The sequence below is a fragment of the Microtus oregoni genome, unplaced genomic scaffold, assembly GCF_018167655.1.
Source record: "Microtus oregoni isolate MIOR12 unplaced genomic scaffold, Mior012 000032F_ref0000030, whole genome shotgun sequence".
In the NCBI taxonomy this organism is placed as follows: domain Eukaryota; kingdom Metazoa; phylum Chordata; class Mammalia; order Rodentia; family Cricetidae; genus Microtus; species Microtus oregoni.
This window is the reverse complement of record NW_024543091.1, coordinates 3,666,107-3,692,410: the sequence shown is the minus strand read 5'-3', so window position 1 is coordinate 3,692,410 and position 26,304 is coordinate 3,666,107. Positions and strand designations below refer to the sequence as shown.

Below are 26,304 nucleotides of genomic sequence, written 5' to 3'. Positions count from 1 at the left end.
AAATTTAAAGTAATAAATCTAAGTTTGAAGAAGAGAGACTGAGACCACAGACTTTGCAGCGGCGCTTGGATTCTGCTTATCGGTGCAAGTAAATATTTGACCTCAGTTTCCTAAGTCTCCTTGCTCAGGAAATGGAATAAAAGGACGTAAAACACATAGCTCATTGAGCACAGAGCCTGGCACATTGTGAGCGCTGTCGCTGTTCTTATTAACATATTTTAGGGGGAAAAAGCCTCACAGTTGTAAAAGCACTGTTCGGAAGTAAATCCGCAGGCCGTTTTGGAGTTTCACGCAGGTCCTCTAGAAGGACTTGCCATGAGCAAACAGTACTCAGCTGTCACTGTATGACATCAGGGTTCACAGCCATCCTCTCACCGGACCTCCGATGGCCCGAGGAAAGCCTCTTGTGGCTCCTGTGTGGATTCTTTATTGGCCCTTGCTACATGGTGGCCGTGTTGGAACGGGATGCCAGTCCTTCCATGGTGCTCTCTCTGAAGAGAAAGACAAACTATGGTCCAGGCCAGCTCTGGCCCTGCCCTAGACATTACATATAACCTTCTTTACAGCCCCGTGGGCTAGGCCATTACTTAATTCCTCACTCTATGCACTTACTATTGCTGAGTTAAATGTCAGCAAATATAATTTTTCCATATGTATTGGCTTAAGCTGGGCATGCATCTCATACTTGTAATCTTAGCACTTGGGCCTAACATATTAGAACTGGCAAGAGTTCAAGATTAGCCTGGTCTATATATTGAGTTCAAGGGCTGCCCAGTGAGATCTTGGCTCAAAAAGAACCCAAGTAGAGTAAGATAAAACAAAAACAAATAATTGTACTTAAGTAGTCAATAGAACAGATAAATGTAATTAACTTAGATTGTCTTGAAAATTTAGCACACATGGTGGTATCTGTATGGTTATAATGGAGAGAGAGGATTTGAAGGATTAGTTTCATACATTAGCCTGTATATCTGATAATGAGATTCAGGCATTTCTTTTCCAAAACGCTCTTGTGTGTGTGTGTGTTTGCGTGTGTACGCATGTGTGTCTGCCTCTGTATGTTGGCGTGTGTATATAGATTCATGAAAAGCCTGGTACTGACCAAGGTTGTGCTGTTTGGATGGAGTTTAAAGGGTTGTAGTGGTACAAGTAATTTGCATATAAGCCAGGACATCGGGCATCAGTACAGCTGCCTGATTGTTCCAGACATCTTATTTCCAATTGCTTTACAGTGTGTTCCACTTGAAGTCTGTGGAAGAAATAACTAAAGGGTCTTGGTTAATGTCTTTCATTTAGAAAAAAAAAAGGTAGAATTCAAGCTAGACCACCTCCATAGGGCACATGCTAATTACACTGAAAGTTCCGTTAGTAGTCTCCTGCTCAACATCCTTGAACTCTCTTCTGTGATTTGTAGAGTGCAGTTTTATGCATATAATCATTTAATTCCTTCTCACTTAACTTACAGCGTGGCTTCTGAGGTGAGGAAAAGCTAAGCATAAAATCGCAAATCTCTGCAATCTAAAATAGAGACTTTCATTCGGATGGAAATTGATTCTTGACTCTTTTGTTCGTTGTTGCTTGATGGCAGGATCAGCATTGTCTCCTAAAGCCTGAAATAGATCGGATAAAAGACAAAGTGAAATCTTTTCCCTCCTTGTCGTTCCCTGCTTCGGAGGGTACACCATTTTTGGTTCCAATGTGACTAAGTGGTAGATTTTTCTGTCTGTTTGCTCGTGCAAATGCGTAGACGACTTCCTGGAAAAAAAATCAAAGATCACATTCTTGAGTTAGGAGCCGCGCTGTTCGACAACAGTAAAGTTTGCTATTGTCAGTATGCAAAAGGGAGCGATGTTAGTAACATTGGCAAGTGACTTTTTATAAATCACTGGTTGCAATAGGGGTGAAATCAAAGGCCGTCAGGGACGTGATTTGTCGTTCATTTCCTGTATTTTCCTGGGTCCTCAGCTAATTTTTTTTTTTTTTACAAAGAATGCAGCATTCAAGTCAGAATCCTCTAAATTAAACTGAGTCTATCCCACATTGACAGATTAACCCTCTTTGAAGTTCCTTGTTGCATTGAAGACAGTGGAGGACCATCCACCCTGCTTGTTGACCTGGTTTGATTGTTGTCCGTAGGCTTATCATGGAGATGCCTGTTGCCGGGAAATGTAACACTGGTTTGGCATTTGGTACTGAAGCTGCTGTGGCTAGTGGGACCCCGGAGAGGTCTGTACATGTCTAGCTAGCTCTCTCTGAAGTTTACTTACCTGATTTGCGTGTCTTTTCTGTCCGTATTACACTTGTACTGACAACAATAGCTTCCATGATAGATACAGATTGAGTATGCTCTCATGGTATCTTTATATGAAATATTTGTTCAGAAGATAATTTAGAAACACTATGACATGTATGAATATTGAGCACTCAGCTGATCCTATGGGAGGCCATTCAGTGTGAGACTATTTTAATTTAAATCCAAGGGTTTTATTTCAGATAATGGCTAAAATTCATGATATTTTCTCCAGAGTAGTTTTGTTACATCTTCTATCATTTATCTTTAACATTTTATTCAAATTTGATTTTAAAAAATTATGTAGCCGTTTCACTGAAGGATGACTTTGTGCACCGTTTGTTCTTCAGAAATTTAGATTTTTTTTTTTTTTTTGTACTAGATGTCTACTCAAGACAAAGAAGTTGAATACTGCCACGGGCCATGCTTAGGTTATCACTTTGGGTGCTCAGGACCGAAATCCTTCTGCCACCTGCATGTGTAATTGAGAAATTATAGTCAAAGGAGGCTGCCCGAGTGAGGAGTCTCAAGGTCAACACCTGAGAGCTTAGCACATGCCAGTCATGCAGTGGACTTGGGCCATGAGTAGCCACGGGCCAGCAGCATCTTCCCAGGCCAGGTCAGGAGAGTAATGAGGATAGTCAAGTGCCTTGATAGAGTTGGTGCACAGCAGCAGCCCCAGACATGAACTTACAAGAGCAATACCCAGTCATTCTATAAATTTAAAGCAAGGTACGGGCAACATGAGAAAGCATACATCATCACTGATTTAAAGCGGTAGGGTAAGTGCTATAAGAATCTGCTGTGTTGTCTTGCTCGGCATTCATCCTCCCTGCAGTATGATTGCTATGAGCCTACTTTGGTGCTGCTGAGGGATCTATGTGGCGATAGCAGCACATGCATATACGAAAACATTTCAAGGAAAGTTGGGATCATGCCAACATGCCACGCATACCTGCTTTTAAGTGACAACATACTGAGACATTTTGATATCCGTAGCAGTAATTGTGTTTTACCTAGTTGAATTGTTTTAATTGCATTTGTTTTATTTCCGCGAGGGGAAACATGTTACTGTTTTGTTCTTTCTCTGTAGGAAGAATGTTTCTTGAACTTAGAGGCTCCAATATCTAGAGTGTGTGGATATGACACCCCATTTCCTCACATTTTTGAGCCATTTTATATCCCGGACAAATGGAAGTGTTATGACGCCCTTCGCAAGATGATCAACTATTGACCACAGAGGTAGGTGTTACCTTCTGTTGATGGGTACAGATGTGTACAGTTGTGTACAGATGGCGTTTACGCCGTTACCCAGCATCAGCTGCCACCTGTGTCTTCTATTTTGGTGAACAGTAACTCTCATAGCACAGCATTTACTTCATAAAGATGCTCAAAATTCTGCTAGCATGTTTACACCCAGTAGACGTGTGTCAAGAGTAGTAAGATCTATAGGCGGCATCAGTGTGCTGGTATTAAATAATCAGATACACTGTCTTCTACTCTGGTCCCAGTTTTCTCCTTCATGTTGTATTGTTCCAGCTTTTTTAAAATTGCTTATGTAGAAACGTAATTTCTGTTTCTTGAAAGGGACCCCTCACAGATTAGACTCTAAGTTTATCTTCATGGTATCCAGAAAACTGTCTTTCTTTTTTTTACGAGAAAGCCTATCTGGTATAGAGAAATTTTTACTAAGAAATAAACAAATCGAAAGAAAAAAAAACCTTAGCATTACTGCTGCTTGCAGAATCTTTTTTGACAAGTGAATGTTTTAATTGGTAGGAGGGAGGGCCTGCTTGTTTGGTTTTGAAACAAAATCTAATTCCAGCTCAGGCTGGCCTTAAAGTCTCCTATCATCCTGCCTCTGCCTCCCAAGTGCTGGACTCACAGGCGTGTGCCGTCACACCCAGCTTGTGAGTGTCTTGTGAAAGCTGGATGAGAGATTCTGTTTGTTCACAGTGTTTTCTAAGTTGGACTTACCACGCCTGTCAGCAGTGCTGTTCTAGGAAGAGGAAAAAGAGAATAGCTAAGAATTGTTTGGTTTTCAAGCTTTTAATATAGAAGTTGCCAACACTGACACCCTGCTTTTAATGTGTTCCAAAATGAGGAGATGAGAGATTGGAGAATTTATATTTTAATATCTTAGTTGTCCAGAAAGTAATAATAATGCACTTTGAGAGACCAAGATTTTTCAGAAGATAAAAGGAAAATAAATTCGGCATGGTGGCAACAGCCTTTTCCTGTTATAATACGGAATGATGCAATTCTTAAATTCTGTTCGCGGGTTACAGAGCTGGCTTGTAGAAGATCATAGAACGCATTTATGTAAAAAGCGTCCCCTTTTGTTACTACATTCCCACAATCTCCACAGTCTCATAGCTGTGTTTTGAGACTATTGTTACAGATGTCAACTAGAGGTATTGACTACACAGCCCTGTCGGTACAGAGTGTGCATCTCTGATGTCATCAAAGTACTGGGTTCTGTGGTCAGTGGCCCCTAGGGCTCTTTGGAGATCTTTCTCCTCTCTAGGGGAGTCTCTCCATGGACTCTGTGCTGGAAAATCAAGGAAATGTGGCCATCTGACTTACTGCTAGTTTTAAAATATTTTAGAATAAATTTTGTTGTCTTTAAATTCGGCTTGCGCATACTATTTTAAATGTAAACAAAATATGTTAGCCAATGCCAACAGTGTGATAAAGGAATAAAATAGCTTTTCTGTGTTGAAAGTTAAATATATTACTAAAGAAAGTAAGTATGCACAGAGCTAAGAATGCTTATAATTGTTACTGGTTTCTTTTACAGAAAACCTGGAAGATTATGACTAGATATGGAGATATTTTTCTGAACTTTTTTTATATATCCTTAGACTTCTTTCTTCTTACATATAATTTTATGAAATGAACTATGATGGATATTGGCTGAAGAGCTGCAAATCACTTGTTGTATTAATATGAGTGGATTGGGGGGGGATTGAGTGTGATAAGAGCTCCATGGGCGGCCTTCTGATTGTTTCATAACTATAAATATTGGGAAGTATTGTATTCAATAAAGCAAAATCACATTGCCTTCAAATTGTGTGTGTCTTCTTCAGTTGGTAAAAAAGATTCTCATTGCAGAATAATGGGTTGTTAACTTGCTAACTGAATTTGAGTTAAAGTAAAATATTTATTCTAGAAATGCTGACGTTTCCTCTTTATTGTATTTGGTTTAATTCTTTATGGTCAAGATGGTTTTGAGTTGGCAAAACTTTTGGAATGTGTTTCTCCATCGCTCTGTCTTGGTGGAACAAGGGTACTTGCGGCCCTGGCTCCACTGGGCTAGAGGGATTGAATCATCTCTGTATTACTTCCTTACTCAGTAGAGCATACTTCTGTTTACTATAACATTGTTAAGCTCTAGCTCCAACTGTAGGTGTTTCCCCTGCCCCAAGAGTTTGCAAAACAAATTCTATATCTATTTATTCCTATTTCTATTTCTGTGTAGATAAAGAGAAAAATATTAGCAAGCAGTGATGGCTTCTGCCAGGTGGACCCTTTCCTGGGGATACTGGCCGGGCCTCATTTTGTCTTCTCTGCCCTTTTTCATAGTTCTAGAAGATCTGAAAACAGCATCAGGAATTCCCCACAGAGCTATTACCCTGGTCCCTGCTCTTGGAAACTGAGCAGTTTGACTCTCCTTCCCTTACATGGTCCCCGAACAACTGCCCCGTTCAAGTTTTGGCAGAAAGATCCATGACAAGGCAGCAAAACTGGATTCTCCTGTTTCGAAAACTGAATATTTCCTTCTAATTACAGATATGTATTTTTCTTTAGGACTGTAATTGTAAAGGCTGCACCCTAGTTTTTTTCCCCAATAATTGGAGAACACCACGGAAGGTAACTGGTAGACTGTCACTAACTTGGAGGCAGATTAAGGCTCTCTACCACAGGTTCTGCTCAACAGACCAGCGGTTTGTTAGGTTTGAAAACAAAGCCCTTTCCTTGGGTTAAAAATAGAAAGCCCTGTGCAGATAAGATGGGAAGAGATGCTGGTTGTCAGCCACAGTTTGGAAAAGAGCAAGTCCAGTTGGCTTGCTGAGCAGGACATTCTGAGTTTAAGATGCCAAAACTGTCTAGACCTTGGCTTTGCTCTTTATTCTCCCGCAGGCTCAAGAGTAAGCCTCCTCTATTCCCCTGGTCCAGCAGAACAAGATCCATGCCACAGTCAGCCACTTCTTGCCTAAGTACATCCTATGAGAACAGAATGTCTCCAGTTGAACTTGTTTCTTCATTTGATGCTTCTTGGCATTATGTGAACCTCTTTATTAGTCACTTTGCTACCATGTCTTTTAATACTAATTTCTCTACTCATTGGTATTTGAGGATTTTCCCTTAGCTACTTAAGATTTCATTTCTTCTAACTTTCTTTTAGAAATGGAAAGTACAGGATGAGTCTGGGGACAATCTGTGTACTAAGTGCGGTATCTGAGAACACCAATCCTCTAGTTAGCCTGGCAAGCCCTAGCTGTAACAGATAATACTCAATATGAAGCTCAAAACAAACACATCTATATTGTAGGGATAGGCTGCTCAATCATTCCTGGCCTCCCAGACCCTAATAATCACACAGAAACTACATTAATTACAACGCTGATTGGCCTATTAGCTCAGTCTTCTTATTAGCTAACTCTTACCTCTTAAATTAACCCATTTCTATTAATCTGTGTATCAACATGAGGCTGTGGCTTACTAGTAAAGATCCAGCATCTGACTCCTTTGGCAACTACATGGCATCTCTCTCACTCCACCTACCTTCTATCTCTTCTAGCCTGGCTATATTCTGCCCTACTATAGGCCAAAGCAGCTTCTTTATTAACCAATGGTAGTTAATTTGTAGCATACAGAGGGGGATCCCACATCACTATATAACTGCAAAAAAAAAACACTTTTTTATAAAACAAATATTCTATGTTGTACATATAAGGAAAATGGTGTCATCATGGCACTTGGGGTAGTAAAAAATGCCAATCTAATCTCCACTACTGTAGACTGATCTTATACATAAGTCTGCTCCCTGTGACAGCATGGACATATATATTAGTTTAACCATAGTTCCAATTGCTCTAGTCTTTTAAAAAATATAATATCCTATTGCTGAAAACACCATGCATTTCAGACACTGGGCTCAGAGGCCTCTCGGCTAGAACTGACATAGACGCCTCTTTCCTGAGCACTTAGCTTTTATGGAAGTAGAAGGCACCATGCAAACTTCCAAAGGAGAAAAGCAATCAACAGTCTTATCCTATAATCCACAATAGCAGCCATCGTGGAACAGTAACCCCAAGGGTGTAATGGTGGCACGCATACCTTGGTAGTAATCAACAGCTCTCTATTTGGACTTAAGACCTGCTTGTGCTAGGTATGAGAAGCCTAGCCAACTACCCAGCCCTAGTGACGTCATGGATCTTGGAGAACTTACAACTGCCACTTTACTAAACAAGCATACATCCTAACTACATTCTAAATGTTCTAAATATTTGCCCAATCGCCCAGAGATAAGTGTAGTCATTACGCCCGTTAAAAAAACTTCTCTTTGTAACAGATGAAGACTATTATAAGATGAAACTACAGTTAATCAAAATGTAGATTTGTGGAAATGTAGATCCAACTGACAGACACACACACACACACACATACACAACAATTAAGGAAAAGAGAGGCCATGAATTTCAAAGAGAGCAAGGAAATGATATAATTATATTATAATCTCAGAAAATTAGAAATATATAATACAAATGCTTTACAAAACTGATAGACAATGTAGGTAAACAGACCTGTGTACATTAGACCAGGGACCTAGGGGAAAACTAAGTACTATTGTTCTACTGAAGGAACATAACAATAAAATGACTCCTAATGACATTCTGCTATACTCATCGATCCATGCCTTGCCCAGCTATCATCAGAGATACTTCTTCCTTCAGCAAATGGGAAAAAATACAGAGATTCACAGCAGGCATTATACAGACAGTGAGAGATTTTGAAACCTTTAGCCCTAATATTTCTATCCAATCCCTCTCCTCAGGGTTTAGAGGTGGTTGGAAGAATGTTAGATCTAACAGGGATGGAGGGCACCAGGGAAACAAGGCCTTCTCTATAGAGTGGGATCGATGCACTTTTGGATTCTGGGAAACTGGGGCAGCATGCACAGGGTCAGTGTGGGTGTGTACCAGATGGGGTCCTTGAGCCAAAAGAAGTAGACACATGCCCCCAGCCCTAACCCAGAAGCTATTTCCAATTGACAACCACCACTTGCAAATGAAACAATTAGTATTCTGCAAGGGAGTCACAGTGGAGAAACACACTACTTTTAAGGCTAGGCCCGTGCCCCACAGATAACTGACTCATACCTTTGGAGGTTCTTTGTCTTTATTATTGTGTCGGGGCTTTTGTCTTTTCTTTAACCTTACAGGTCCCTTGCTTCCAGTTTTGTGTTTTTATGGGATTCCTGTGTATATGAGCATGTGTGTGAGTCTGTGTCTATGTGTTTCTTATGCTTTTTCTCCAACCCTTTTCCTTTTGCTTGTTTTGTCCTATTCCTATTGGTTTTGTTTTGTTTTATCTTATGTTTTATTATTGTCACTTAGATGCTGCTTTGTTTTCTAACAGAGACAGAAAGGGAGATAGATCTGGGGAGGTGGGGAGGATCGGGGAGGAGTTGCAGGAGGGTACACTGTAATTAGAATGTATTGTGTGGAAAAAGTCCACTTTTAGTAAAATAAAAACAAACCACAAACAGAATTTAAACCAGTATATTATTTTACACATCATTGCATCCTTTATAGTTTATTAATTTTCCATAAATTTATAGTGGGTATGTGAACTGGGCCAGTGTTGGGCATCAGTTATTCCTTGTTGGAGGGAAGCTTGTTAAGACAAAGGATGTTTTAAGGGGAGGTGAAACACCCCATCCTGCAGGGCAGCTGCTTAAGACATTGGATATTCCATGTGGAGGAGAGGAGGTGGAACATTCCATCCCGCAGGGAGGCCTATTAAGTCCATAGGCATAACATACATAACTCAGAGGCTTTAGAAATCCCTGAAACTGACCAGATTCCTTTAGCCCCACCCCCACACCAGGCATATATAAACAGTAAGAATTATTGAGAAATACTCTCAGATTATCCGAGCTACCTAGAAGAAACTCAAGCTGCGAAAGAGGCTCAAACCAACTGAATTACTTAGAAAAGTTATTCTCCAACTTGTTCAGATGCCTCAGGTTGCAGTGTGCTTCATGCTTCTAGCTCTTATGAGCTGTCACCCAAGCTAGGGTCACCCAGCTATCTCTGTGTTATCTCTGTGGTTCCTGTAAGTAACCCTTCACCTATACTCAGATAACCCAATAAAATGTATTGGTTCACTAAACTAGGCAGTAGCAGTATCTTTACTTTGGTCTGTTCGTTCCCTCTCTGGGGCGAGTAGATATTTCTTCATGTTGTCCCAGGAGTTGAGCTGAGTTGCACAACAGCCGGGCACTGGGTTACAGTTTAAAATGCAAAGTTAACAGAGCAGCAGTCTCTATAAGAAAACACAACCAGTATTAAAAACAACAACAACATAAAAGTACAAGAGAAAAAAGGATGGGGGATATAAAGAAAGGCCACAGGAAATAATAGGACAATGGATGGAATCGGATACATCCCTGGTTAATCAGGAAGAACTTAGGTTGGGTTAAGAAACAAAACCCATTTAAAGGCTGCTTATCTGGTAAAGTCTTCATGAAAGTTGATGTAGAAAGGTTAAAACGTTGACATAGAATACTGGGGGGTTGGCTCAGCTGGTGATGTGCTGTCGGCAAGAATGAAGACCCAAGTTTGACCCTTGTACCCATGTAGAAATATGGGCATGCTGGTGTGCGCCTATAAAACCAGCACTGATGAGGCCGATAGAGGAGGCTGCCTGAGGTTGCTTGGCCTGCCAGTCTCAATGAATCTCAGAGAGCTCCAGGTTCAGTGGGAGACTGTCTCAAAACACGGGGGAGAGGGAGGGAAACTGCCTCATGTTGACCTCTGGCTCCTACATGCGTGTGAATATAGGAACATGCATGCACGCATGCACACACATTTAGCAAAGAAAATATAAAATACAAGTAAGGTGAAAAATTTCAACAAAATTCATAATAATCAAAATAGATAAAGGAAAATATATTTTCAGTATTGACACAAAAAATATACCACAGTGAAGGTGTGACAGTTAAATCCTTTATATTCTAAAAGGGTAACATTAAAAAATTAAGAAAGACATAAATACTGGAGGTCTGGCCAGAAGACGGTCAGAAGAAAACGTTGTGCGCGAATTTTAGTTAGGTAAGTAAAAAGTTGTGTTGGTAAATCTACATAGTTAAGCTGCAGCTAAAGCGTTTAATCACACCCCAAGGCACAAAGAAAAGTAGCACTCTGCTCCCCAAAGGAAAACTTATGAAAAAGCACCTTATTTTCTCACCACATCCCGAATTAGTAGCAAATATTCCAGCTTCTTGGAAATAATAAAGCTCCCAGCTTAGTAACTGTGAAACCAGAACGGAAATGGAAAGCAGTTACCAGATCTTTAGAGTGTTCGCTCACAGATGGGTCAGCTGAGATTTGGGGGCAGTAAATCCATAGGCTTGAAAATTTTCAAATAGAAAACTGGAATCATAAGACTTGGAAAATAAAGAACAAAGAAGAACACAGAGAAAGAAAGCTAAAAGTAGAAATCTCCAATGAGGAATATAAAGTGAAATTTTTTTTTTGTTGTTTTATTTTATCCTATGATGGTAAAGTTATTTTAGTGTAATCATGGCACGTGCATCTAAGGCCTCCATAATGCCTTGAATACTTATACTGCCTGGGTTCTTTCTTTAGGGGCGAGGGAATACTTTTGCAAAACTGAGTAGTTTTGTCAGACTAGGTCTTCGTTACTAGAGTATCATACCCCACTGCTTTAATCAAACGACTTACCGGGGCATTGGTTTGCTAAAAATTCGTTCATTTCTTGATGGTGTTCTGCTTGGACTAAAAGCTCTCACCATAGTCACTGACTATAAAGAAAATAATTGATTCAAAACTGTTTTCTTGGGCTTAAAGACAGGGGACAGCTCAGTTTATACCATGTTTGCTGTGTAAGCATGCGGATTCAAGTTCAGCCCTCGGAATCTGTGTAAAACCAAAGTCTGGCATGGTGGCACCAGGGCGGAATTCCATTGCAGAGGAGGTAGGTGGCCAAGGTTTACCAGCCTGCCAAACTAGCCTACTGAACTTGTGTCAGACCCCTGGGGAATGAAATCCAAGTTTGGCCTCTGACCTCTACACACAGACGCATCTATGAACATGCGCACGCACACACACACACACACACACACACACACACACACACTTTTTTTTTTTTTTTTTTTTTTGGTCATTGGATTTATCCCGTTCCTCCAGACCCAGGAATTTTATGGGTTCCAGAAGGGCAGAGTCTACAGTATGACCTTGCTGCTGGTAGTTCCACAGAAGCCTGGAGTGGCCTAGAATCATGCCCGTTTCTTGGGGTGTTACTGGCCGAATAGGAGTGGAAATGCAAGTGTGCGCCCAAGTAGCACTTGACTCCTTGTGCTTAAAGTGCACAATCAATTTAATATTTTGACATTGTGTCTTTTCCCAGAGCACTTGCCCCTAATTCCATCAGAAGAATGAAACTATTAGTTCCTCATTTGGAATTCTGAGACCCTAAGTGTTTTGGATTTCAAAACTTTAGGAGATTGAAATATTTTCATAAACAGGAGATATCTTATAGTGGGGAAGATAAGTTGCAACACAATATTCATTGACATTTCATATGCACCTCACACACAAAGCCTAAAAGTAATTTACACAGTATTTTTAGTCGTCTGGTGAGTAAAAATATGTCCACTGAACCCTCAAAAAGCAAAGGCACCAGGACCCTTGTCATGCAGGAGGACAGCCCATGCTTACCGTGGCCTCACCATCTTTGCTGATTCTCAATTTATAAATACAGTGATTCATAAGTTATTGAAACAAATGATAGAGATATGACATGTCACTGATCCAGTGAACAGCGCGTGTTCAGGCTACCTCGTCAGTGCGGCACCAGACTCCATCAGCTGCTGAACCACAGCATCCTTCAGGCCCCACAGAGATGCTCCTTTGGAAATCCCCAGGAGATGGACCCTATTTCTCTCTGTTTCCAGTCTGTTTTGTCAGATAGATTTAGAAGTGTATTTGTTATACTCAAGAGCTACTTCCAGGACTGGCTCCAAAGCTACAGAGAAACCCTTTCTCAAAAAACAAACAAAAATAACAACAAAAAAGAAGTGTATTTGTTAAAGGGCTCTGAGACAACACTGTGTTAAAAGTGTGTATGTATGACCAGCCCCGATTAAATGTTTTTCTCTATAAGAATTGCAGTTGTCACGGTGTCTCTTCACAGCAGTTAGAAACCCTAAGACAGATCCTTACAGCTTAAACTTTAAACTTGGCATCTTTTATCTATCCATTCATCATGAGACACAGGTGGTTCATTGCTGAGCACAGTCATTGTAAAACAAGTTCCTTCAAACAAAGGAATAGTAAAAAGTTACTTTGAAAAAAAAAAGTGCTTATGTATGTGGGCAAAATAGAATATTCAAAACTGTTCTGGTAAGAGGCTTTTGGTGGCTTCAATAAGATGTCCCCCATTGTCTTAGGCATATGAGTGCCTGCTTCCCAGTTGATAATGGTATTTGTGGAGACTTAGGAGGTGTGGCCTTGGAGGAGAACGTATGGCCTGCATTGGGGCAGGATTTGAGAGTTTAAAGACAAGTTGTTTCTAGTTTGCGCTCTCTGCTTCTTGCTTGTGATTCAAGATGTGAGCCCTCAGCTTCCTGCTTCTGCCACCATGCCTTTACTCCCCTATGGTAGATTCTTATCCTCCTGGAACTAAAAGCCAAATAAACTCTTCCATAAGATGCCTTGGGGTGAAATCTGTACTGTAGTGAGCAAGAGTAGCAGGGCCAGGTCGCAGCTGTCACACTCTAGGCTGGCTCCTCTTCTACCAGGATCGCCCAGAAGTGTTCCATGCTTATGTTCTCTGAGGGCTCACATCAAGGTCTTTTTTAATAAGTCCTCATTACCTTCGTTCAAGTTGGGCTTCTGTAGCTTGCAGCCAAGAGCATCCTGATTCAACAACCATCCTGGTAACTCAGCACACATTGAAACAGAAGAGGGAAACCCACGTGTTTTCGATAATGTACATTTGGGGAAATCCTCCACTGTTGGGATTAGTTTTGTCTTGTGCTTAATTTTCTTTTTTGTTTCTATGACACACAAATTAGCTGCAGATACCCTGTTAATGTTGTGAGTCTTCACCATCAAATAAGTGAATTCAGACTGGTGAGCTTGAATGCTGCACTCTGCCATCTCCCCCCAGGGAAGTGAGCAGCTCTATAGCAGCTGTCCTCTAGAGACTTTGTTGATTGATGATTGTTCCCATGACGTCCCTTACTGCAGTCATGAGCTCTTAGCACTGTGGCTAACCTTAAACAGAGAATTCCAACACAGACCTAGGAAACTTTGTTTTACAGAGAATGTTAATGTTGCCAGCTTAGTGTGAAGTTTGTAACAAACTTTGTGTAAACTCTGACCTGCCTGCCTTCTGTTGAACTGAATGGTTATTCTCACCCCAATGTCTTTATTTTTTAAATGAGGATTTCAGAATGTTGGAGAACAAAGAAAGGCCTGTGTTCCCAGCACCTAGTGTAAAACTTACAAGGCACAGTTTATTTTCCCAGCCTTCCTTTATGCAGAGAGAAGACCCATTGTTAGCAATAAGTGGTACTTTAAAAAAAAAAAAAAAATCTGTCCCTACAGCTAGCTAGCCTCACATGGTTTTTCCCACTGAGATCTGTCCCCAAAGCTGGCTAACTCCTCAAGGGTTTTTCCACAGTTATTTGGGGAAATTTCAAGCCCTGGCGTCTGAGAAAGATGTACGGAGTTCATGCTTCCCTCTGATTCCGACTGTCTTCAGAAATATACACTGTCTGCAGCTACAGAGGACAGACACCTCATGTCACTCCTGCCACATGACCCCCTGCAGTGCGGTGCCCTGAAGCAGCCCTCCAATCTTCCTACGGGATGAGCTTGATTGACACTAGGTCTTGCAGGGTTTGCAGAGGTCTCCAGAACAGAAGAATCCATTCTCTTCCCATGGAGGTAAATGGCTCCCAAATAGTGAACTGCGCTTCCCCAAAGACCTCACTGGTATTTGCTCATAGAGTTGTATGTCATGACCATTAAGTAGCTTGTCACCTATTGTATCAGAACCCCTGTCTATCTCTGGGGCACAGGTACTGGTACTGGGCTGAGCTTGGGTTCCAGCTCCCTTTTTTCAGAGAAGAGACTTCTCCATGGGACTCCTTCATCCTAGAAGCCAGCTTGGTCCTACAACAAAGACCCAACTTAGCATAATCCCCTAGGGAAAGAACTCAGGCCTATTCAGTTTATTTCCTGTTATTGTGTGCACAGCAAAATTTCATATAGATTATGGAACAACTGCTTGGAAGAAAAAAAATAGAACAGTAGTGGCCTGTGATTCATGACGTAGTCACGTGGTCGGATACGATGCAGAATTTTCAAGTAATGATTATGGAAATTATGTGGAAGCGTGGAACCCATGGTCATTATGTATCTCTAAGTGGAAAAAAATCGGGCTTCAAAATTATATGTGTATATTGACTATAACTGCTATTTCTTGCGATTATAGTGATTATTACTTATGACTTTCCTTGTAAAGGAATCCTGAGAGCACAGCAGCTGTGCTGGACTACATACATGAGCAATTCCACACTAAGACATAATTCAGTTGTTAGCACGTATGTTACTAATAAAATGGAGTAACTCCTAATATATACTTTACCCAATATTGCCGAATTTTTCCATTGCATAGTTTTTCTGTTCTTGAAGGGAGCTGTCAGTGAATACCAGCACTAGGGAATCGTTTTGTTTTCCTTGTGTTTTTTTTTTTTTTCAAAAATAGTAAATAAAACACAATAGTTTTCTTACTCTCACATGCATATACACACCCACAGAGGTCTGCTAGAGAAACTCAGAAGGGAGAGTCCTAGAGAGAATTCACCTTCTATGGAATACTAAAACAGAGGCTGTGGAAGTTTGGCCCATTCTACTCAGATGCAAATGTTCATTATTTAAAAACACTGCACAAGGAAAAGGCCACACTCATAGTTTTTAATTGAATGGCTCCAGAGTGTTGTTAAAATACTGTGCTAATTACTTAAAAATTCTTGTCCATGGAAATTTTCACCTCAGAGCAAAAGATTGCTGCCCAAAGGTCAGGTCTCACCCACCCATGTTCCTAGCCAGATTGATTGACTGCCCAGTCTTTCCAGGTACCTGGCTGTTAACTGGTAAGGGAGAAGGGGCAGGAGCTGGTAGTAGATAAGAAGACTCTGAAAGGGGGCTCAGTGCTACTAAGCCCTGATCATGTGTCCCATGAGTGATCTTTATGCCCTCAATCTTTCATTCTGAATTACAGAAATTAGACTTAGCTTCAGTTGTATTGTGTGATTGTTTTTACAAAGTAGTAATTATAACTCTCTTTGAATGAAGTGAAAATTAAATAAGATGGTGTCTCCAGGAGCCTCCCTTAAAGAGCCTGTGCCTCTGTGCCGAGTTTCTCACATGATACTGTCATCATCTTTGTGCGTCATCCGTTCCCAGCAGGAAGAAGTCCTGATATACTCATCACCGTGGGCACAGTGTGCAACAATGGGCCTTCCTGCGACAATGATTATGGTTTGAACGAAATGAAACAAGTTGGGAAATCAGCCCTAGAGCTGAGGGCCAGCTGTGAGTAAAGTTAGCATCCGATGTTTACACCTTGCTCTTCAGTCATCCCTTTTTTATTTGAAGAAATGGATGACTATATGAACTTTCCTCTGTGAAGACGAGAAGTCCACTCGTGTTGGTTTCAGGAAGGTGGAATTTGTTCTAAAAAATCCAATTCTAGGAAGAACTTTAAGCCCGATAAAGGGGAAAGTCACCATGTAATCTTTCTGCTCTCTCCCTCCCTGACCTTCCCTCCAGCTCTTGGACCTTCCATGTCTCCTCTGCACTGCAAGCCAACTTCATTCTTGTCCCTCTGCCGACTGCTTCTCAAGTCACTCACCGCCTTGCACTCTGCTCTTTGAAGAATGGTTTTCGTACTTTGTTTCCTGTCATGAACAAGCTCAGTATGTGTCTATCTAATTGCAGGTTTCCCACAGTGAGAATAACGGGCCTAATGGATCCAGCTTAGGTCACGTTCCTTGTCCTGGTCCAGGGCTGGAACCAGAAATAGATGTAGGTATATTGGCATGGGGAAGACTGGAGAGAGGTGGTGTCTCCACAAAGGATGCTTGTCAAGTCACTTTCCCTGAAAGAGGTAGTTGTTTCTTCTTAAGAAAGTGTTTTATCCAGTCTTACCAATGAAGGCCAAGATGAACTGTGGCTCACCTGCTAGAAGGGGAGGATGGGGGGAACTTGGGGAAACAGGATGACTGGGATAAAGGAAGGCTGGATAGGGGAGCACGGAAGCACAATTCTTAGTTAAGGGAGCCACCTTAGGGCTGGCAAGAGACTTGAACCTAGAGTGGCTCCCAGGAGCCCAAGGCGATGTCCCCAGTTAGTTCCTTGGGCAGATGAGGATAGGGAACCTGAAACGACCCTATCCTATAACAATACCAACAAATATCTTGCATATCACCATAGAACCTTCATCTGGTGATGGATGGAGATAGAGACAGAGATCCACACTGGAGCACTGGACTGAGCTCCCAAGGTCCCAATGAGGAGCAGAAGGAGGGAGAAGATGAGCAAGGAAGTCAGGACCACGAGGGGTGCACCCACCCACTGAGACAGTGGAGCTGATCTATTGGGAGCTCACCAAGGCCAGCTGGACTATGACTGAAAAAGCATGGAATAAAACTGGACTCTCTGAACATGGCGAACAATGAGGGCTGATGAGAAGCCAAGGACAATGGCACGGGGTTTTGATCCTACTTCATGTTCTGGCTTTGTGGGAGCCTAGCCAGTTGGGATGTTCACCTTCCTAGACATGGACGGAGGGGGGAGGACCTTGGACTTTCCACAGGGCAGGAAACCCTGACTGCTCTTTGGACTGGAGAGGGAGGGGGAGAGGAGTGGGGGGAGGGGGAGAAGGGTGGGAGGAGGGGGAGGGGAATGGGAGGCTGGGAGGAGGGGGAGGGGAATGGGAGGCTGGGAGGAGGGGGGAAAGTTTTTTTTTCCTTTTCTCAATAAAAAAAAAAAGAAGACTATTTATAAGGAAAACAATTGGTGCTGGCAATAGGAGTTCATCTCTGTTCCTTTTCTGTCATCAAACAGGGTACTCAGACCCACGACACACAGTACTTACTCTTTACTTCAGGAAAATTCTTTGAATGATCATTAAGAAACAGCCAGCTAACAAAGCCATTGCACGGCCAGTCTGGAAAATCGAGCCTCTGTTACAGTGAGGCTTAGAAGCTGAAAGCAAGCTGAACTGGGTGAGTTTGTGTCTCTGGGATGCTTCTCCTCTGCACACAGATCACACGTCCTGGATACAAACGGGAAGAAAAGAGGGGCCCAGCTTGTCGACAATATCAAGCCCCTGGCTTGTTAGGGGTCTAGAGTGGCTCTACAGAGCAAACCCACAGAATGTGCACAGGGGTCTTAGATGATGCACAATGAAAGCAGTTCTTCTTTAATCTACTGTAAATTTATTTAGTTATCACAGTAGGCTGAGCCTTTTCTGGGTTGCTTTGAAATGTGTCTCTGAGTCAGGGAGGAATCACAGGTGATTCCAAAGCCTGAGATGCATTCCAACGAAGCCTGTCTGGAGGCTCTGGGAAAGCAGTAACTCTCGCCTTCTTCTCTCTGATACCCAACTCCATCTTATTTTCCTGTTTCTTTAGCCTTTTATGCTTTCACTTTTAATCCCTAGAGAAGAGAATCAAATCACATTTTGCCTCAGAGTGACCCTAAGTTCCCAGTCCCTGACTCAGTCACTGTATTGTTGGCAGAAGACCAGAGATTGTATCGTAGAAAGTATGCTGATGTTTTTCTCTGCAAGGGATCATGGGATCTGCTATGTGATGATGCTCACTGAGTTGTGCAGTTGACGTCATTGATGTTTTCATCCTGCTGCCATAAAGTCGCAGAGAACAGCTGTCCTGATAAGAATAATATTGGGTCAACATTGTCCCACTTCTGGGATGACACAGCTATCAGGGCTGCCAAGTGAAGTTTCAGGAGCTCACACTGCCTTGTATGGAAGGACACCTTCTCTTAGGATGATCCACAGAAGTGAAAGTATTGAGTAGGTGCTGGAACCCAAGATTGACATTTATTCTGAAGAAAAGGACAGAAATTCCTTCCTACAGACTGGGAGACAAGCTGTATTGGATACAAGAAAATGATATCAGGTGGCCTGGAGTTTTAAGCATTTTTCTCAAAAAGGGTGGAGGTGAATCTAAAAGTTTGAAAAAGTGCCAAGTATTGGAAACTGTGATGTAAACCGTGAGTCCTGTTCCTTTCTTTAAACTTCCTCACATCCAATGAAATTTGAATTACCCAAAAGACATGCCTTTAGATGTAAGTTTAAATAAAGTACCTCTACAGAAGATGAAAATTCTATGTAATTTCATATAATTAAATGTAGCTATTTTGTCACGCTACAATTTTCTGCTCTGCTTCATATGTCTACAATTTTGACGTTCTTCATGGGCTTGGGTGGCTCATTTCTGTGCAGGCTAACTCACATTTATGGGGTGCAGATGGTAATTAGTCTTACTCACAACCAAACAAGATGTCCCCAGTTTCCAGTCTGATGGCACTTGAAAAAAAATAGCAGAGAAAACAGGGAATGTTCCTCAGTCCAAGCACAGTGATGGGTCCACAAAGGTCGCTGCTTTGTCCATCTGTCCTGCCCTCTCTTTTCCACCCATCCTTCAATAAGAATTTGATTGAGCATCTTGACGTGAGCATCTTTGGAAGGCTGCACTTGGCATCCTCGTCTGAAAGTTAATATTTCTTACTACAAGCAACAGTATTTCCAAGAATGTTCCATTAACAAACATTCATTTTCTTCTCTCTTCACATAGATTTTACAGAATGACAAAGCCTGAAGTCATATTGTTTGTTTATTTGTTTGTTTCTTCTTATTCCCGTTCTCTCAGACACACAATATTTTTGAATTGTTTAGACTTTCTGTGTAGAAACTATTCATGTGCTAAGGTCTGTGAGGTCAGAAAAGCTGAGCCCATTCCATGAGCATTATATGGACTTTATCAGTATAAACATTACACTGGGCCAGGGACCAATGAAATTACAGAAATATAGACAAGGTTAAATTTTATACTTTACTTTCTAAGACACAGTCCGTTGAGATTGAAACACAGTTGCACCTTAACACTTTCCTATAAAATGTCCTTGGTTCTCTTAAGTCTAAGTTGATCCACACTAAAAATGTCAATTGATTAGCAGTGTAAAATCCATATTAACATGGAAAATTGTGTAGTGGCTTATGAGTGGCACACTTGTGCAACTCCAAAATTTTGTGGTTTGGCACTGCTCCTGCAGACAGTCTCCCTTATGTTCTTCTGAGATGACCTTGGCTGGTATTGAACTCACTGTGTGAACCATGCAGGCCTCAGACTGACAGAGATCCACCTGTTCTGCCTTCAGAGTGTGGGGGTTAAAGGCACGTGCCACCACGCCTGGTGGACTACTGAAGTTCCTTATTCCAAGGATAGGGAGACACGGGTGGTGGGGTAAACAGCAGCAACAGTTCACACATACTTGATCTTGCCCACAACACTCTTTAGAAAATTTGGAATAACAGATGAACACCCCAAGATGGTGTTCTACAACCCACCAACCGTCCCTCCTTCCCCCTCCATTCCCTTCTCCCCTCCTCTCTGTTGACATGATTGTATAATTCATGTGAATAGGGTTTGAACAGTAGGTGTTACTTGCATATGTATATTTTCACTTATAATCAAATATGTAATTATTCTAATTTTGAATTTTAATAGGACCCACTATGGCAGGGAAAACATATAACCAGCATTCTGAAAAATATGGCAAACAGCAAGGCTCTGGGATAGACTACTGGAATACAGGAGGTTTGTAGAGCTGACCAGATCATTGACTCTGGCCTTGCTGTTGGCTAGGGAAAGGGCATTGATGGATGTGGACAGGCTGGAGATCTGTTTCTCCCTTGAATCAGGTTTTTAAACAAGAGGAGCTAATGAAAGGACAGCTCTCCTGATCTCTGATTTTTTTTTTTTCTTTAAAATAGGGTGACATAGTCCAGGCTGGTCTCAAACTTGCTGTATAGCCAAACATGACTTTTAACTCCTGATCCCCCTGCCTCTACATTCTAAGTGCTGGGGATTACACGTATGACCTACCATGCCTGATACCCTGATTTTTCAAGTAATTTTGAGGCAAGTTTTATCGTGCATGTCAAATGAGTTTCCCAGTCTATCTCAGATGTAAATAACGATCTTTCCCTCAATGTTTTTTTTTTCTTTAAATCTTTTGGCTCCAACTTATACCAGAGTGAATAAGCTGGATCATTTGTCAAGAGTGTCAAATTCTGTGGCTTTCAACTGAGATGAAATCCCAACTTGTTCACACTGTAGAAAGAGCCTCCTGATCATGGCAGCCAGTGCTGGCAATTCATAGAAACAAATTTGCTCCCGCTCTGGCTTTGCCTGTGCAATCAGTAAACCTGCTGAAAGGCCAAGCTGCATCCAGGAATTAGTTCTGAGTAGGAGGCTATAATATGACACTCTGGGAAACACTTGAAAATCTAATGAGCTCCATACAAACGGTATTAGTTTTTAGGTATAATCACTCAAAGATGTCTCAGAGTTGGTGCCATTTGTGTTTTTATTAGTGCAGGGTGTGCTTTGGTTTTCTGCAAGCCAGTTTCACTCTCTAGACTAATGCCTTAACCGTGAGCCTTGGATCATAAAGGCAGGAATTTCCCTTTGCTCTGGCTCTGAGCTTTTTACTTATTAGCAGCTAATGAAGCAGCGGTTGTAGACCCGAGTCCCATATGGGCCACTTGGCCTCGGGTTAAGAGACACTTTTTCATGACACAGACGGAATTCCCGTTTCTAGGCTGCAACAGGCAGCTGTCTATCATAGGGTACAATAAGATCTCAAGGTCAGACTGAAGGTATTTCGCGTCTTATGGCCTACAACTACACCTGGAAATAAGACCAAAACTGCCTTAGTGCCAAGGATAGCCTGCTGTGGTGTTCACTGACATATTTGGCAGCATTTTTCCTTAATGACAAAGAAAATTCTAAACAAAAATCGAAAAAAAGGAAAAAAAATTAGAAGGTTACTGTCTATCCTAAAGGGAGGTTTTGTTCTGCATAGACTGCTTTGCTCAAGATTTTCAGTATTAGTCTTCGATTTCATGTGTCTTTTTGTTTTGTAATGGAACTTATACCCAGGACCTTGTGCATGCTAGGCAGGTGCTTTACAAGTGAACTGTGTACCACCAGCCTGAGCTCTCCTTTCTAGCAATCTCTGCATTTCACATTTCATCCTGTACACACAGTGGAAAGCAAAATGCATACATTATCTCCACGGGCTTGTCAGTCTGCCCAGCAGCTTCTGATGGTGGAAATTACCCCTTAGGAACTCATCTCTCTGCTCATCCCTTGACCTTCTGAAACCTGGCTTCCCACTAGTGACTCTTCGCATATTCTTTTTTTCAAGACAGCTGGTGCCCACTGAGCCTCCACATTCAACATACTTCTTCAGTCCTCAGTCACTGGCATCAAGAAGGGCAGACTTGGGAAGTGAGCAATGGTCCTTAGAGTCCTAGTCTTCTACCGGTTGGGAGGGCAAACATGGAAAGTCCAGCCTTCCACCTCAGGAACCGAGCTGTGTTTGCACAATCTGTGCTAATAACCCTCCCTGGATTGACTCCATGATTGGGAGCCCAGAGTAAATTCGAAGCGCAAGTGCTTCTGCTAAAATGCATTCAATGTTCCCATTAAAAATAATGCTTCTCCTCCTTTCTTTCTCTGCTTGTCTTGTCAGCATTTTATTTGCTATTTAGCATCCTTCTAAGTAAGAAAACAATTAAAATTGCAAATTACTAGTATGGATTTTGGATTATGCTGTTGTATTACAACGTCAGCTTTAAATTCAAATTCTAAAATATTCAATTCAGAAACTTCTTACTGTATACCTCACAAAGTCTTGTATGTTCTACTCCTACCAGACAGATGAACACTGTACTGTTCATATGTATATATTACACAGGTGTTAATTGATACGCACACACACAACCAACAATGTAGCTAGCTTATTGATGAGTATGGAAGATTAGGAGGAAAAGAGCGTAGGACTGCCCTGCTCTCTGTTCCATTACTGTCTCTTTCTAAGTGTTTTGCTACTGTAAAGGAGCAACTCAACTTAAGAAAAAGGTTTTGGTTTTCTTGCCATTCTTCTCTTACAACTGACTTTGCTCTAACAAGCACCTGCAAACTGAACAGTAATATGGCCTCTCAAGGCCACTAGTCTTTTCCTTTCTCTTCCCTTACTCAGTTTAAAATAGAAAACATTTGTGTTGTGTTGTATCATTGCTACAGTGAATTCACTAGAAGTTGAAGCTTGAAACATTATGAGTATGCGTCAGCACCCGACTAGGGAGGCAAGAATGGCAGATGTGCATATAGGTGATTCTTTTCCTCACATACTCGCCCCATTTCATCATGCAACTTTACTTACAAAGCACAGACTCAAGGATACAATTATTAAGCCTTCTAGACTTGTAGCCATCACTACAGCTAGTCTCCCATCACTATACAAAATGCACAAGATGCTTAATTGATAAAAAGAAGAAGGTCATTTGGGCTCATAGGTCTGAAGCTTCCAGTTCACGATCAAGATGCTTTGCATTTGTCCTGTTTCAAGGCAGGAGTTCCTAGAGGGAACGGCGGCCAAAGAAACACTGCTTACCTTATCAACTAGACAGAAAAATGCAGCATAAATAAGTTCTGGAGAACTACAGTGTACAGTGCCTTGTCAAAGTACGGCCCCAATGACTTAGGGACCTACTAGAAAGGGCTTACCTCTCAAGCATTCTACTCTGCCCTAGTAGCGCCACTTCGGCACCAAGCCTTTAACACATGAAAATTGGGGAACCTCTTAACATTGTGTGCCATCCCTGGCTCCAGAGGGTCATGTCTGTATCACAGTGCAACGGGCATTCACTCCATCTCCGAGAGTTACCCAACTACTAAATGCTCCAGCGTCTCTCAACATTCGAACTGCCATCTGTCCGAGACTCAAGGGGACTCGGCTGAGAGCCACTGGGAAGATGCAGAAGAAAGCTGGATGCTTATAAAAGTCAATGGCAGCACAATGCAAACAGGAAAAATAGGATAAGCTCTGAGCAAGACCAAAACAGCAAGGCAGATTACATTGTGAAGTTCCATGTCCAGCATCTGGACACACTGTACCAGATGTGGGCTCTCAAAGGCTTGGGCAGCTCTGCTTTACAGTCGTGGAGACAGGGCACTTAAGAGGCTTGAGATTGTTTTACCCATTGTCTACACTTTCCTTTGTGAATGTTGAGTGTTTCTGGCTCCTTTTTCATTCCAGGGTCTCCACTGCAGCTTTGGCAGTTTGCAGGGATTCTGATATGACAGCACATTTCCTGACATCCATATGCTCTTCTGGAAGCTTCCAAGCCCCCCAAATCTTGCATTTTTCATGACTGTAAATCCTCATGACTTGGACAGTGCCATGAGATGCCACTTGTAGCTGGGCCTTTTCAAATGATGACTCAGTAGTCTCTAACTGCCTTGCCTATCTACATATTATAAGGAATCATAGTTACAACAATGATCCCATTATGGGCGACCAGCTTACTGTATTAGTCAGCTTACAGTTACTATAACAAAAGACTTGCAACTATAAGCTTGCCAAAAGAAAAGGTTTACTTCAGGTCCTGATTCCACAGGTTTCAGTGTGTGTGGTCAAGTAGTCTCACTGCTTTGGCTCCTGGAGCAGCAACATATGGAAGGAATGTGTGCTAGGAAAAAAACCAAACAAACACTTACCCTACTATCCAGAAGACAAAAAGAAAAAGTGTGTGTGTCCCATAATCCTATTTAACTCTTTAAGATGTGCTCTCAATGTCCTAAATTTCTCTTATATGCACCACTCTCACCTCCCAATGCCACCACCATAGAGGCTGAGTCTTTAACACATACACTGTTGAAGGACACCCAAAGCACAGCAGAACTGCAGAGCCCTGATGAGCACAGAGCCTTGAGTGACAGCGGTTCACACTCATGAAGCTGTCCCTGAACTCACTGTGGCTGCTTAGTTTCACCCCATCCACCTAACAGCAGCCACGGGCAGCTCTATCAGCATCTTCCCCCTAGATTTCATTTACCTTTATGAAGTAAACTCACACCCATTTTGCTCCCAAGGTTTCCCCAGTCTCTGACGATCTTATTGCATGTTGAACACATTTTAATACATACCAGGTCTGAAATAAAACTTGCCATTCCCCCCTAAATCTATTCTTCCTGGTTTAGTTTCTGGAACCAAAATCCTCTGTCACTGGGGTCACAGACATGAGGATGCTGATATTATATACAATAATTGCGGAGTACCCTGGTTTATTGGCCACACTGAAAAATCTGCCTGGAGCCACAAATTTCTAGGATTCACTCTTAATCAGTTCAAAGTTGAGATTTGATGTAAATTTCCCATGCCCTTTCTCATTGATCATACCTTTTAAAAAAGATTCTTTTTTATTGTGTGTCTGTGAGGAGGGAGGGAGGGAGGGAGGGAGAGAGAGAGAGGGAGGGAGGGAGGGAGGGAGAGAGAGAGAGAGAGGGAGGGAGAGAGAGAGAGAGAGAGAGAGAGAGAGAGAGAGAGAGAGAGGTAGAGAGAGAAAGTGTAGGGTTGTATACCGGAGTGCAGGTGCCTGCAGAGGGCAGTAGAGGGCACTGGATATCCTGGAGCTGGATAGGCAGTGGGAACAGCTTGATGGCCACTGAACTTGGGTCCTCTGGAAGAGCAACAAGTGCTCCCCACTGAGCCATCTCTCCATCTAGGCCCTGACTATATGCTTTGAAATTATTTTTTATGATAATCTTTAAGATACTGGACAGAGGCAGAGAATAAAAGTGAAATTTAACTCCACTTCTACCCAATGCTGACCAAAAAACGTGTAAAAGGAAAAGCATTGATATTAGTAGCTAATGAATTCTTTCAATCATCCACAAATATGCAATTGTATTTCTTATTTTTCTTTTTCCTTTCTCCTTCCCAGTTCTTTTCTCTCTCCATATACGTGTACTTTCCTAAGACTTTATCCCAGGGCCTTACACTCAGTCTGTGTTAAGGCCACGTTGGCTACTGCTGTGTTTGTATCCTGTAAGTACTGTTAAAGTTGACAGACTTTAATTATGGTGTCTTGATATTTCCACTGCTTACTACTTCTGGTTAAACCATAAGTACAGTGGCAGTATTTGTGGTATTTTTCTGGCACTTTTAATTTAAAATAGGAACTAGGAAAACCCAAAGGGTATTAAAAAAAACAGTGATGAAAATAAAGACAAACAGAGTTTATGAAGAAAGAGAGGGGCTTAGGGAATTGTGCGCCTCAGGGTGCTATTTAGTTTACATTAAAGTGAGGTTTATGTTGGTTATTATTTGGGGATCACCTTCCAGGTCAGATTCTCAAATCTTTGTTTTAGGCTTGGCATTATGGAAACACCAACACTGCTGTCCTGGCTGGCTAGGCCCATTCAGTCACTCACTGCCTGTAACACCAAAGAAGTATTTTCCTTTTTTCAGATGGCTCAGACACTGAAAACAGTGGACTGCTTGTAATATAAATCCAAAGACATACCAAAATAGCATACCCCGCCTGAGTGGCCCAGAAAGTGTTATGTCCAAGAAATAAAAATCCAG

The 26,304-nt window shown here is 41.8% G+C and overlaps 1 protein-coding gene across 2 annotated transcripts in view; it reads left to right on the top strand.

Annotated features, from left to right (window-relative positions):
- Window positions 1–5,360, top strand: part of Bckdhb (branched chain keto acid dehydrogenase E1 subunit beta) — a 174,971-nt gene extending 169,611 nt beyond the window's left edge. For both annotated transcript variants that reach the window (XM_041679643.1, XM_041679644.1), the window contains exons 10-11: window positions 3,384–3,532; window positions 5,091–5,360. In XM_041679643.1, coding sequence (XP_041535577.1) covers window positions 3,384–3,524 — 141 coding nt within the window. In that variant the 3' untranslated portion in view covers window positions 3,525–3,532; window positions 5,091–5,360. The remainder of the gene's footprint in view (window positions 1–3,383; window positions 3,533–5,090) is intronic.
- The last annotated feature ends 20,944 nt before the right edge of the window (window positions 5,361–26,304 follow it).